Source organism: Cibotium barometz, chromosome 50 (genome assembly GCF_041138505.1).
Source record: "Cibotium barometz isolate CiBa-2024 chromosome 50, ASM4113850v1, whole genome shotgun sequence".
Classification (NCBI taxonomy): domain Eukaryota; kingdom Viridiplantae; phylum Streptophyta; class Polypodiopsida; order Cyatheales; family Cibotiaceae; genus Cibotium; species Cibotium barometz.
In genome coordinates, this window is record NC_141095.1 from 17,561,609 (window position 1) to 17,576,051 (window position 14,443).

General features: G+C 40.6%; 1 protein-coding gene across 1 annotated transcript; it reads right to left on the reverse strand.

The window, feature by feature from the left end:
- Positions 1–330: 330 nt before the first annotated feature.
- Positions 331–2,688, reverse strand: LOC147609879 (protein NODULATION SIGNALING PATHWAY 1-like). The gene is made up of 6 exons (XM_086787217.1): positions 2,679–2,688; positions 2,376–2,584; positions 1,737–1,786; positions 1,272–1,651; positions 881–1,172; positions 331–766 (listed from the first exon to the last, which is right to left on the reverse strand). The coding sequence occupies exons 1-6, from the start codon at positions 2,686–2,688 to the stop codon at positions 331–333; spliced, it is 1,377 nt and encodes a 458-aa protein (XP_086643343.1).
- Positions 2,689–14,443: the final 11,755 nt, after the last annotated feature.

Sequence of the window (14,443 nt, forward strand, 5' to 3'; positions counted from 1 at the left end):
AGAGGTTAAGTCTTACAGATTTTATTTTATTTTTTTCCAATGGCCAAGATCAACTCAACCAAAATTCTGCAAAGCTGGTATTCAAACAGGCAGCTGCTGCAGCGAAGTGTTTGGAAGGTGTATGGACATGGAAGGTGATGTTGTATCGACAAATAAAGAGGGGGGATGTTCATGTCTTGCTCTCCCCACCATGAATGCCCAATCAAGAGCTTTTCAGACAAACCGTGGGATGTATATACAGAGATTTAATGTTTCCCAAGAAGGCTTTAATCTTTCCTTAATGAGGATCATCATCCTCATTAATCCTTAATGAGGATCATTATCCTCTCATTAATCCTTATTGGGTTTCCAAATGGAGCAAAAGGTGGTAGGCTGTGTTTTCCACCTCAAGACCATGCAATTGTCCTCTAAGAAGAGATCCCAATTGCCTTCATGTTTCTTGAGAAGGGTTTTTGCATACTCTACCACCTCTGCACTTGGCACAATTGCATGAAACCCAGCTTTTCTCATTCTAGAGCACCACCCTTTGCACCCTTCATTCCTCTTTGTCCTGGGCTCCCCCTCACAAGCCACATTGTTTATCAAGGCCATAGCTGCCTCCCCTTCAATTATCTGCTTCTCCTCACTCTCCTTCCCCTTGAAGCACACATTCATGGAGTCCAAAAACCTCCATTCAAACTCCATTGCCTTCTTAAACCTCTCCAAAAAGTCCATTGAGCCTTGCTCTGTGTCATTCTCACTCAATATACATGCATCTGGATTCAAGCTGTGAATGAATTACAGAAATTGCATAAATTTGTCCCTTGCACTCATGGTTAGCTCTCCTCCATCAACTTAGCTTGGATCAACCTCATCATTGATTTGATGGAAGCGAAATTGCCCGCAAATCACCAATGCTTCTCCATCATTAAGGCTTAAATCATCTTTTTGTAGAGACTCTAGTTGCTTAGAGATGATTTTAAGCTCCACCTTCAAACCCAATTTCTTCGCAAATGGCTCTGATCTAGATAAAAAATTAGCACTTGCATCAGCCACAACATGGAAAAGAGCACTGAAATTTTGCACTATGGTTAGCCTCATGAGTTTGGGGGGTCCAGAGGGCCTTGTTGCAAGAGCTTCAATAAAAGTTTGCCATTGGGTGCCTTGTGAAACACCAATGTCCACAATATGCACTACATCATGACCCTCACAAGTTTCCAACATAGCCCCATTGGCTATGGTGTACACTGTCTGGTGCTAAGGGCTAGCATCATGAAATCTAAGTAGAGCACTTTGCACAGGATTAGGAGCACAATTAGCATAATCATTGGGATTAAGAAGCTGGCTTATTGGAAGAGGTAAACTAATACTCCGTGTCACCCGTGAGAATAGAGCTTTCAGTCCATTGGCTGCTAATCTTTGATTAGCATCTCCGGTGAAGGAGGCTAGATTGTTTAATACCCACATTAAGTGCTGAGTGCAGATTATGTTGTTGCTAGCTATGGCTGAAGCACAGGCACATAGCAATTGCTCAGCCCATTTGGACTCTTTTGAGCCACCATTAGCTTGGGATCCTCTGCTTTTTGGAGGTGTAGGTTTTTGATCCTTCTCAACATTGGCTTTGTGGAGAGGTTTATTGACATTGAAGCTCTCCCCCTCATCTTCTCCTTCACTGGAAGTACATGAAATGGTTGGTTTCTTACTGTTATGGGGAGGTTAATGTCTGTTTGTTGCCCTTGATCAAGGCTTGAGAAAACTCTCTTCTTGTTGGGGCCTCCACACAGCAAGCTTGGATTCTGGCTTGAGACTGCATTTAACATAAGAACACCATGTGTCAGCATTACTTCTTGTTCATGGATATGGGCATAGTAAGGGTCATGAATGTAGAAACAATGAGATCAGGGAAAAATGTACACACTTGCATTGCATAAATGCATTCAGCTTACTACAATCATATGCAACATTGAACCCAACTGTGAGACACAGATTAGAGAGAGAGAGAGAGAGAGAGAGAGATTTAGTCTCACAACTTCGTGTTCACAAGGGCAAATTTGCATACTTTGCATTGCATGCAGCTTAACAATTGTGAGCTCAACATCAAACCCAACTCTCTGTGTGTGTGTGTGCGCGCGTGCACGTGTGCAGCTTAACAATTAAACCCAACTCTGTGTGTGTGTGTGTAGCTCAACAATTGTAAGCTGAACATTAAACCCAACTCTGTGTGTGTGTGAGAGAGAAAGAGAGAGAGAGAGAGAGAGAGAGAGAGAGAGAGAGAGAGAGAGAGAGATCTAGTCTGACAATGGCACGTGCATGCAGCTTAACAATCATATAATCAACCTTACACCCAGCTAATTACCTCATTAAGCCTAAATATTTATTAAGACTAAGCTAATTACCTCCAACAATTCATGACGGGCCTCGTGATTGTTGTTTCCGTCGACAATATCGAGTATCGATAAAAACTCCGATGACTTGAAGTGATCTCCATCATTGCCAGAGTTCTCCTCATTAGAGGAATCAGTGTACAGCCTTGCGAGCTCATTAAGCATGCTGGAGTCCTTGCTGCCGGAAGGGCTTTCGACAGTATTACTGCTGTCATTGTACTCTTCTATCAAGAAGTCGTCACAATGAAAATCCCGGCAGCGTCCACGGTAGCGTCAAGCTCAAGGGCAATGGGGTTGTCGGCTATGAAATCCGACCAAAAGTCATCGTGATCGAGCAATTCAGAGCGATCTATGATTAAAAGCAGGCGAGGGGAGAGTCCGGCGAGCAAGCAAGGCTAAGGTCATTAGGGTTAATGAAGCAATCGTCCATGGTGATTAGGACAGGTAATTAGGGGTGGTATGAATCTTCTCTTCAATTCACTAAGTTATATTGCTTATTTGGAATTCTCATATGCTCACAAGTTATGTATTGGTAAATAGTACATATAATTGCTATGTATGTAGGTACATATCCTTAAAAGGAGATAGATCCTACATCCATTGAGATTGCTCGTCTCAATGCTATTGAGGCAGTGTGTATGACCGAGGACAACTTTCCAAGAACAATTCTCACTGGCCAGTTGCATCTTGTGGTGCATCTGGTTGATGAAGTGGCATTGTTGGTGTTGTTCATGTTCGATGGATGTTTTTCCTTGAAAGGTTCATGAAAACCTTAATTGAGACAAAGAGCAAGGCCAGAAGCAAAGCATCACAAAGGGATGGTTGATGCAAGAGCCTCTTGTGTATATCTCAAAACATCTATCTCATATAGATCCTTCCATGCCATGATTGTGAAGCTCGGGGGCTTCACTATATGTAAACTCTCTATATCACGTGTGCTCAAGGCCTAATTAAAAAACCCCTTATCTGTAAATTTTTCATGAATAAAAAATACCCTTTTCTATTCAATCTGTAAGTACTCCCTTTAAATGGTATCCTTCTGTATGTAAAAAATATATAAAAAATAGATTTTAAATACCCCTTCTGTTGAACTCACGTGCTACGCTTACATAGTTATGAGTGACCCCCCCGAGTCGTGGAGCAATGATGAGGAGGATGACCGACTAATCACTAATGTGTCTTAGGGAAAAGGAAGGCAATGAAGATGGGATGAAGCATTACGCCACAAGGTGAATACAATCTTTATTCTAAATAGTCCCATCATGGAGAAGTGGATTGGGAGATACAAGGATGAAATCAATAGACGAAAGTATGAGAGAAGAGCTTTCAGAAGAGCAAATAGCCGCTTGCCATTCACGCCTAGCTTGGAATCTCTACCAAATGTGATCAATATAGAATGTATTCATATGGCAATATCGATGGCATCGCAAAATGGAGAGATGATCACAAGAGAAGAGCATGAGTATGCAAGGATGTGACCCTCAAGTAAGTACATTCTTCATCTCTATCTTATGTATACCTTGTTTAATACACTATACTAAATGTCATGCTTTCTTTTAATGTTAGAACAAACTATATAATGCAATATGGTCAAAGGGAAGGCACTTTCTCATGGAGCATGTGGATTCTAAAAGAAACACATTTGATTGTGGCATGATGGCAATGTTTGAGCAAGAAAGTTGAGCTAGTAGACATGATACCATTGTCATAGAGGACAATCTTGAGTATTGTGGAACTATTCAGGATATTCTTGAGTTTGGATTTAGATCATTTAGTCTATTCATCTTCTTTGATGTGAAATGGTTCAAAAGGTGATATATAGAGGTGCTCAAGTAACCGTGAAGAAACATCCAAATGGGTTCTTTCAAATTGATTCCACCAAGTTTTAGAATGATGAGAAAGATACCTTTATACTACCTCAACATTGTCACAACAGGTGAGTAACCCAACCAATCCTAAATTAAATCTTGACGTAATATAATAAAAGTGGAACCCCTTTTCTTTGTGATATTAGGTTGTGTTTCACGCCGATGGAATTGCTTCAAAGTGGTGGTATGTTATACAAGTTTTCCCTCATTCAAAACATATCTTTCAAGATCAAGATCATGTGTGGAGGCCAAATCTCTAGATGAGGTGCAAGTACTACCTCAAATCGGCTCATTGGAAGAAGACGATGAAGAAAACATTTTGGATGGGACCGATGAAGAGCATGAGGAACATTAATCCAAAGAAGATGGACAATGCTTCATTGGATCATGATAGTGATATTGATATTGATATGGAATCCCATCTTTTCATTGAGCTTCCATTAGATATAGACATTGATGAAATTACAAGATGGGATAGATTCATGATCTTGACATTGATTCGCTTCTCAAAAGTTTTTAACTATCTTTCTTTTTTTACCTGAAATATGGATCCAAGAATCATAGTTATGTTTAATTTTATGGTTAAAATTCATAGTTTGATTTTAAGCATAAAACAGGAACTACTATCATATTTTCATTACAAGCTTTTACTCTTTTAGGAAAAATTGAGAATTATTAGTAATAGCAGAGCGAAGCTATGGTAATTTTTTTAGAAAATAATACATATCTTATATTTTATGCATAATGCTAAAAGAGGACTTCCTACCATATTCTAGGATTAACACCATATTAGATAATTTGGAAAAAATCCCATTCCCATTTGAAAAATGGGAGCATGGTGAACTTGTCCAAAAGTTTGTCAAAACCCCTCATGTGACATATCATCGAAAAGATCTTGAAGAGTAGAATCTAAATCTATGATCTCCGACAAATTTGGAGTTAGTATGTTTAAGATATGTCCAAAACTATATTGATTCCCAAAATGTGAGATTTTTTCCAAATTACCTAATATTGACTTGATTGGACATCCTATGCAAAAAGAATGATTTTCATCATATTCATGAGAAATAATATTTTTGTAATTATGCATAATTAATTGACTACGAGAAAAGAGTAATTTTTGATAAATTTATTTTTATACAAAAAGAGGAATTCCCATGATATTTGAGATCCAAGTAGTTAAATGGTAAAAGAGGAATCTTTGGTAAATTTATTTTTATGCAAAAAGAGGAATTTCCATGATAATTGAGATCCGAGTAATTAAATGGTAAAAGAGAAATTTTTGGCATAATTTAAATTATGAGTATTTATCAAAAGTAAAATTTTGAGAATTATTAATTTTATTGAGAAATATGGGTAGAATTGATTTTTGTAAATCCCATGAATCTTTTACTCAGAAAGAAGAATACTAAATATATTTTACTTGAGAAATTTGAGAAAGAATATGAAAATATCCATCAAGAAAACTTGTAGAATCTCTGGGAGGATCGAGGATCCAATGAGTTAATGGAAGTTTAGAATGAATTCTCATTAATCAAGCTTAAGGAATGAAAATACAATACTTAAATGCTCTTTCTGAGTTTTTACTATTCAGTTCTGAGATAAGGTTTATTTTCCCTTTTTAAACCTTCAACAACACTCTAATACGTAGATTCAATGGGATCGTGAAAAAGTACCTTTAACTAGGCCAAGCAATTGGCAGAAACTTAGAAAAGTCCTATCAGTATCGAAAGTAGAAAATGGTACTAAAAGTGGATGTGATAAGATGTGATGTGGATCTGAATGAATGTAAATGAATGTGATGGGATGTAAATGGATGCGATGTGATTAGATGAGATGTGAATGTAACAGAAGATGTAAATATGATGTGATAAGATGTGAATGTGATGTGATAAGATGTGAATGTGATGTGATGAGATGTGATGTGATGTAAATGGATGTGGATGTGAATGAGATGGATGTGGATAGATGTGAATGTGAATGAATGAATGGATGTAGATGAATGTGATGAGTTGTTAATGGATGTGGTGTGATATGGATAGATGTGGATGTGATGTAATGTGGATAGAATGAATGAGATGTGATATGGATAGATGTGGATGTGATGTAATGTGGATGGAATGAATGTGATGTGATGTGGATGGATGTGAACGAGATGTGATAAGATGAGGATGGATGTGACGAGATGTGAATAAATGTGGGATGTGAATGGATGTGATGAGATGTGAGTGGATGTGATGAGATGTGAGTGGATGTGGTGAGATGTGGTGAGATATGAAGTGATGTGAATGGATGTGATATAATGTGGATCCGGTTAGATATCAATGGATGAGATATGATGTGGATAGATGAGATGTGTGTGATGTGGACTTGGGTAGATGTGAATGGATGTGAAGTGATGTAAATAGATGTGACGTGATATGAATGGATGAGATGTGATGTGGATATGTTATGACATGATGTGATGAGAGGATAGATGTAGATAGATGTGATGAGAGGATAGATGTAGATAGATGTGATGAGATGTAATATGATGTGATTGGATGAGAATGGATGAAGGACGATGGGAATACATACAACTAGATGTGGAATAAGCAATGTGAATTGATGTAAAAGAATGTGGAATAACGAGAAATGATGTGGAACAATGTGGAAAGATGAGAGTTTGTTAGAAACTGTATTTATGACCTGTTTTTAAATGATTGTTTTATGTCAAGAATGCTGAGGAAGCATTTTGACCATCTTGTGAATGAGGTCTGGAGACCTAAGTGATAATGTTGCAACGGCTGACGGAGAGTCAATGGAGGACATCTCGTGTAGCAAGGTCGGCCGAGGTCTTGACCAGCCTCGGTTCAATTTAAATGGTGAGCTTCCAGTAAGTACGGTGGATGAGGGACCAAGGAAGCGGCCTATGAGTGAAGTGCTAGGTGATCTACGAAGGAGCCTAGAGGTTGCTGACCATACGGTGCTCAGGCTGCTCTGGGTCACCGAAGATACCCATGCATGCGTCGTGGAAGAAAATGGAATAAGAAGTTAGAGTTGTGTTTCGAACTCGGGCATGGATCTTGTTGATTGGCCTTGCTGGTCCTCAACGGATGAGTCCATGGCTCTTTTATATGGATCTGTTGATTAATCTTGCTAATCTTAAATGGAGAGTCCATCTGAATTTTTTTATGTGATTATATTTCCGGGTACTATGAGCTAGGAACTATTGAAAAGGCCCCTGAGTGAATAGGTGGTGAGCGTTATGGTTGCCAATGATACGATAGGTACACCGCGATGAAGGAATGATTGGAAATTAGAATTCAAGCTAGATATTTTGGAGGATTATGATCAGTGATACTATGGTTTCATTAAAAGATTGTTTTAAAGATAGCTGAATCTTTGAAACAGGCAATTTTATATTGGGTGTGTAAGTGGTGTGACTATCTTGAAGTTTGCTTGAAGCATCGGCTAGGGGGCCTAGGAACTCTTTTCCCTAGTACTCGGGGCAAAACATAACCAAATTTCTAAATGGATCCTATCACTACAGTGGTTGGGCGGTTGGCTAACCCATGGGATTGGATGGGGTTAGGCTGGACTGATGGATCCCTGAAATGAGATGCAATTCTGTTAAGTTATGATAGTTGAAGTAAATCCCGGATAACCCTTGTTCTATGGAAAAGAATCAATGGCTATGCCTCTTGATGAGGAAAAAAGTGTTGGACTCTCTGATCCAAGTGCAAGTCTCTTCCTCCTTGATCTGACCATGTGACTTATGGGTTCAGTCGGATCACTTTGGTTAGTTAAGGCTCTTTACTACGTGTTAGAATGGATTTTTTCTCGGTGGAATCGCCTATGTCTGCTGGGTGAGGGAAGTTTTTCCGGATTCGGTTTTGGAAGAACCGAGGGAGTAGTCTCTTATCCGGATATCCGTGGGCGAGGCACCGAGTGAGAGGCTGTGCCCTGTGTAAGAAGTACTACTTCTGCTGCTAGCACCCCAAAATTCATTGGCTAAAGTGGATCAATCGAGAAGCAAGAAATATCAAAAATTTATAAAGTACCAATAAAAGATTGTAATTGTGTGATGAAATTCATACAAATTGATATTCAAAATGAAGATTCATAAATTCGAAATCAGGTCTTCAGATGGAAGTACTGCAATTGTATGGAATCCTTGACTTGCTTCTTAAGGCCTGGATATGATGGTATTTACCTTATAGCTCCAAGGGCCGTGAATACTCGTATATACTGTGGATATATCTACAGCTCTTTACTAACAATATATACGAGTAAATCTAAGACCTTGAAGTTATAAGCAAAAATGCTATCCAGAGGATGAATTCGAATACTGGTTGATATGATTTTGAATTGATGAATTGATTTGGATTCTGATTGATAGATGATGATTTCTGACTTCTGGTTGAAAGAAGATAAGTTGAACAAAGCCACAATGAGGATGAATGGGGCAAATCCCAGTGATGATGTTAGTAACTGGAAGACGATTATGACTTCAGCAAATCACTATGAGATTAGTGGATTGTGTTGATAGATTGCTGCTGTTTGACCCAGCGGATCTAATTAAGGGATGACAAATTGAAAACCTGCATAACTGAAATTCCCGTGGAGGAATGTTTAGATGGAATTTTCGGTCTGATGGACCATTATTGTGTTAAGAATATGAATGAATTATTCTCTGGTAATGAGTTATGTATGTTTTTCTTGTAGAAGGGATCTTTATCCCAGGATTCTATGGGGAGCTAACCAAACTATAAAGAACCCTAGAATAAGTTGGATCTAAATTTGGATTTGAATTATAAATAAAGTGGTCTTGGTTAATTTAGAAAAAAAAGGGACTTAACGAGAATTTTTGTATTGATAGGATCATGGATCGAGGTCATCGTGGTGGGAATGTTAACCCCCAACTCGATGAGGAAGAGCTCAATCTGGATGTTCATAAAACCCTTCATAGATCGCAGCCTGGACCTTTCAAGGGGGAAGGGAAAAACTTGGGTGAGGCTGTGGAGAAGTGGATCAAAGCAATGGAAGAATACTTCGATGTCACTGGGTACAATGAAAAAAGTAAAATGGCTCTTGCAAGGCTGAAGATAGTAGCTAGAGTGGCATGGAGAAACCACTGCGAGACAAGCCGTCTGGATCAGAACACCCAGACATGGAATGATCTCAAGATTTACCTAAGGAAGAGGAATGGTTGCACCATTTCTCCTTGGAAGCTTGCCAAGGTAAGCATAGAAGCGGGTTGACGATGAAGACTTATAATGTGGCACTTATGGTGTGTGCTCGGCCTCCAATATTGATGAAGAAGAGCCTCCTTAGTTTTAAAGACCTCCTCCTTTAATGGTTATGACCGCTATTAGTGTTGAACAACACTATTAGTGCTTATAAGCACACTTTGAGAAGCTTTGTGCACTTGAAGTTGTTGATGAAGCTTGATAAGAATGAGGCTCATGAATACCTCATGGTGTAGCCCACAACATCAGAGAATCTGGAGCAAAACACTTCAAGAAGCACTTAAGAGATTTGAAGCTAATAAGATGAGATTAGTGAAGGAAAACCTTTGATTTTGAAATTTAAATGGAAGCTTCATTTGATAGGAGAGCAGCCTAGTTTTTCTCTGATTGTGAGAGCTTGGAGCAACCATTAGGGCTAGGATTTGGACTGTAGACTCTTGAGACAATGGGCTTCAAAAGCCATAAGCCCACACAGCCTATTATGCGCTGCAGACATCAAATTCATGTACAACATCGACGGCAGCCAGGAACTATGCCGGCCTGCAGCACAGGCGGCAATGTCGCGACGGAGAGAGGGTGATTCGGCTAATGAGCTATACGAAAATGTTTGCCCGAATGATCTCTTCACTTTCTTAGTTGAGAGCTCCCCAAGATTTTGCCTCCACGAGCTGCTAGAGCTCCTCCACTGGCAGGAGGTTCAGCTCCACAAAAGAAAAAGGGATAAAATTGACCTATTTTACACCACAAAAGTGACCTAATCTTGCCAATCTCTAGATACCAAGTTAGAATTTCGTGGTGCTCATGCTAGATCAACTATGTGGAGGAGAGAGACTCACAAAATACAAGAAAATATCTTGCTTATTAAGTTGCTCAAATACAACTAGGCTTCTTGCTCTTCATACGAATGCCTTTGGCATGTGCCTTTAAATAGGCTTGCTAGTGGCCTATGAAAAGATGCAGGGGGGAAGAGAGCTTGAGCTCTTGAAAGCACACACACACACTCACAAAACCCTAATAGAGAACACACAAGGTGAGAGGCTAAAAATCTTCTTCTTCTCTACTCAACACTCAACACACCATATACAAGAATAAGAGTACTCAATAATATGAAAGGTACTCAACCAATACATACACGGGTTCTCTATAGTGTGAACCCGACTAAATGAGCTGGCGCTATAACTATGCCAGTCTCTAGAATGGCTGTCACACAGCCTGTCATCCCACTGGCCGCATATCTCCCATGATCTCACCAACCATGCCAGTGGTGTAAATGAGGGGCCTATCCCCCAGGCGGGTCATCAGTGGCCACCACCTCACTAGACGAGCTCGATATCTCAACACTCCCCCTCGAGCTCAACTCCATCTCATGTACACCAAGTGAAGCCCTGAATCTGCAGAGCTTCTCTGTACCCAATGCTTTGGTGAAGATGTCAGCTACCTGATCCTCTGTGCTGACATAAACAAGGTCAAGATCTCCTGCCAAGACCTTCTCTCTGACGAAGTGGTAGTGGACCTCTATGTGCTTTGTACGAGCATGAAAGACTGGGTTCCTGGCCAACTGTATACTGCTAATGTTGTCACAGAAAATGACAACTTGTCTATCCACTGATAGACCCAAATCTGCAAGTAGCTTCCTCAACCAAGCTACCTCACATGCTGCCATAGCAGCTCCTCTGTACTCGGCCTCTGTACTCGATAGAGCAACCGTAGGCTGCTTCTTGCTGCTCCAAGTCACAGTAGCACTCCCCAAAGAAAACATGAATCCACTGGTAGATCTTCTGTCTGAGATACTACCAGCCCAATCAGCATCTGTGTACCCATGTACACATATCTCTGTCCCAGTCTCATAGAATAGTCCACAATGCAAAGTAGACTTCACATACCTCAGTATGCGTCTCACTGCATCCAAATGCGGTTTCCGTGGAACCTGCATAAACTGACTCACCAACCCAACAGCATAGCTCAAATCTGGTCTGGTGATCGTCATGTAGATCAACCTTCCTACTATGCTCCTGTACATAGTCCTGTACATAGTAGGATCCTCCAAGATCTCTCCTGAATCTGCACTCAACTTGCCATTCTGATCCAATGGCACGGAAATAGGCTTACAGCCTGTCATACCATACTTGGACAACATGTCCAAGCCATACTGTCTCTGCAGTAATCCAATACCATGTGGTGACCTAATCATCTCAATGCCCAAGAAATATCTGAGCTCCCCGAGATCCTTCATCTCAAACTTCTGTCTTAGCAAGATCTTTACATCAAGGATCTCTGCATCATGGTCCCCCGTAATGATTAAGTCATCTACATAGATGACAACAAGCACAACTCCTCTATCACCATGTCTCACATACAATGAGAAATCTGCATTGGCTACATGAAAGCCAATAGTGACAAGATATTCAGAAATCTTGTCAGACCATGCTCTTGGTGCTTGCTTTAAGCCATACAAGGCTTTCTTCAACCTGCAAACATGCTCAGGGTGACCCACATCTTCATATCCAGGTGGCTGCAACATATACACCTCTTCTTGCAAATCCCCATGCAAGAATGCATTCTTTACATCCATCTGATGTAAAGACCATTGCTTTGACGCAGCCACTACTATCACAACTCTCACCGTTGCCATCTTGGCAACTGGGCTGAAAGTTTCCTCATAATCAATCCCATATGTTTGCGCATATCCTTTGGCTACCAATCTAGCCTTGTACCTGTTTATGCTTCCATCACTGTTATGTTTAACTTTGTACACCCACTTGCATCCAATGGCTTTCTTGCCTTCAGGCAATTGCACTAAATCCCAAGTTTCATTTCCATATAGTGCATCCATCTCCTCATCCATAGCTTTCTCCCAACACACATTTCCAATAGCCTCATCAATGCATGTGGGCTCAACAACCTGCACAACCTTTGCCATATATGCATAGTGATGTGCCACATAACCATCATAAGTAAATCTCTGCACAGGGTTCTTCACTCTCCCTGATCTTCGCAGCTTTTCATTCATGGCTTCCATAGCCTTCTTTACACTAGGTGTTCTCATAGCCTTCTTTACACCAGGTGTTCTCATAGCTGGGATCCCAAGCTCTTCATCAAGGCTCATATCTGAGCCACTACTCTCCATCAACATGAGAATGCCCTGCAGAAATGTCAGGTATACCAAGGGGCTCAACCACTTTCTCTTTTACTTTATGTGATGTAGTAATCACATTTGCAGGGCTGGTATTATGACGCAGCCTGCCACTCCATGGTCTATCAACAGACCCACTAGATGAGGACTCTCCTGGTCCACTCAAAGACTGTGATTGCTGACCTGCATTCTGTGCAACCACACTTCCACTCACATCAGCCCCAACAGCTTCTTTTTCAGCAGCATACCAGCTGCTCATCTCATCAAAGACAACATCCCTGCTTACCTTCAACTCACGCGTAGCAGGGTTATAACACCTGTATTCCTTTTGCTCAAGGGAATATCCAATAAACACACATTTTTCAGCTTTCGGATCCAGCTTAGTTCTCAGCTCATCTGGCACATGCACATATGCAATGCATCCAAAGACTTTCACATGAGACAAATCTGGTTTTCTGCCAGTAAACCTCTCCTCTGGAGTTACATCATGTATGGCTACAGTTGGAGTCCTGTTCATGATGTATACTGTTGTAGAAACAGCCTCAACCCAATAGCAATGCGGCATATTCTTCTCTTCCATCAATGCTCGCGCAATCTCAGCAATGTGCCTATTTTTCCGCTCAGCAACTCCATTTTGCTGCGGAGTGTATCTGCATGTAAACTGTCTCCGAATACCATTCTTCTTCAAAAATTCAGAGAACTCATTGGAGAAGTATTCTCCCCCTCCATCTGACCTTAGGCACTTGACATATTTTCCTGTTTACTTTTCAACCAAAACTCTGAAATTCCGAAAGTGAGTGAACACCTCACTCTTCTCCTTCATGAAATATACCCACACTTTCCTCCTGTGGTTATCAATGAAAGTCACATAATACCTGCAGCCTCCCATAGATATGGTCTTCGTAGGACCCCATACATCTGAATGCACAATATCTAGTGCATTTCTGCTCACATATCTGTTACGTGGAAACACATGCTTTGTTTGCTTCACATATTTTTTGCATACCTTCCACTTTAAATTTTGGCAGCCCTGTCACAATTCCTTTTGTCTGCATAGACTTCAATCTCTGCACATTTACATGTCCAATTCTTTTATGCCATATGTCTGTGTCTGCAACAACGACTCCTGAACCATTTGCAAACATCGCAGCACTCATTTCAGGCATGTCTACATTTAACGTAAACATTCTGCCCACTCTGTTGCCTTTTGCAACCAACCTGCACTTGTCTTTGAAATCTTCAACATAACACCCATCAGGGTTAAACCGAACCTGCAAACCCTGCTCAATCATCTGGCCAACTGAAACCAAATTCTTTATTATGTTCGGTACATGAAGTACATCTGTAAGGTACTTCACTTTGCCATCCTGCAGCATAGACAATGGCACATCTCCAACGTGGGCAATTGGATGAGCAGTGTCATCCCCTGTTTCCACAAAACCTGGTCTTTCTGGGTTTTTCATCTCCTTGAACCACTCTCCATGACTCGTCATGTGGTTCGAAGCTCCTGAATCCACATACCATACATTATCTTTTTGTGCTGCATCAACATTTTTAGACATGGTATTCACGACATGCTGCATAACAAACAACCTTTCATTATCCTCATTATTTCTGCTTGAGGATGCATAGTTGTTTTGCTGCACTTTCCCATTTTGCATGTCAGCCTGCTTCTTATAACATTCTGCCTGCACATGTCCAGCCTTACCACAGTAATAATAGCATTCACGTGCATCATTATATTGCCTTTGCCAATTTCCATGGCCTCTTTGACTCCCCCTGCCTCTGAATTTGCCTCTTCCACCTGCGTGTTGTTGTTGTTGTTGATTTTGGGACTGTTGTTGTTGC

Bases quoted from the DNA above. Each gene is read 5' to 3' on its own strand.
- LOC147609879 (XM_086787217.1), bottom strand. The intron at 1,787-2,375 runs GTAATTAGCTTA...TGTTAAATGCAG, and splicing joins CCCGTCATGAATTGTTGGAG to TCTCAAGCCAGAATCCAAGC. The intron at 1,173-1,271 runs GTGCTCTACTTA...GTCATGATGTAG, and splicing joins TGCTCCTAATCCTGTGCAAA to TGCATATTGTGGACATTGGT.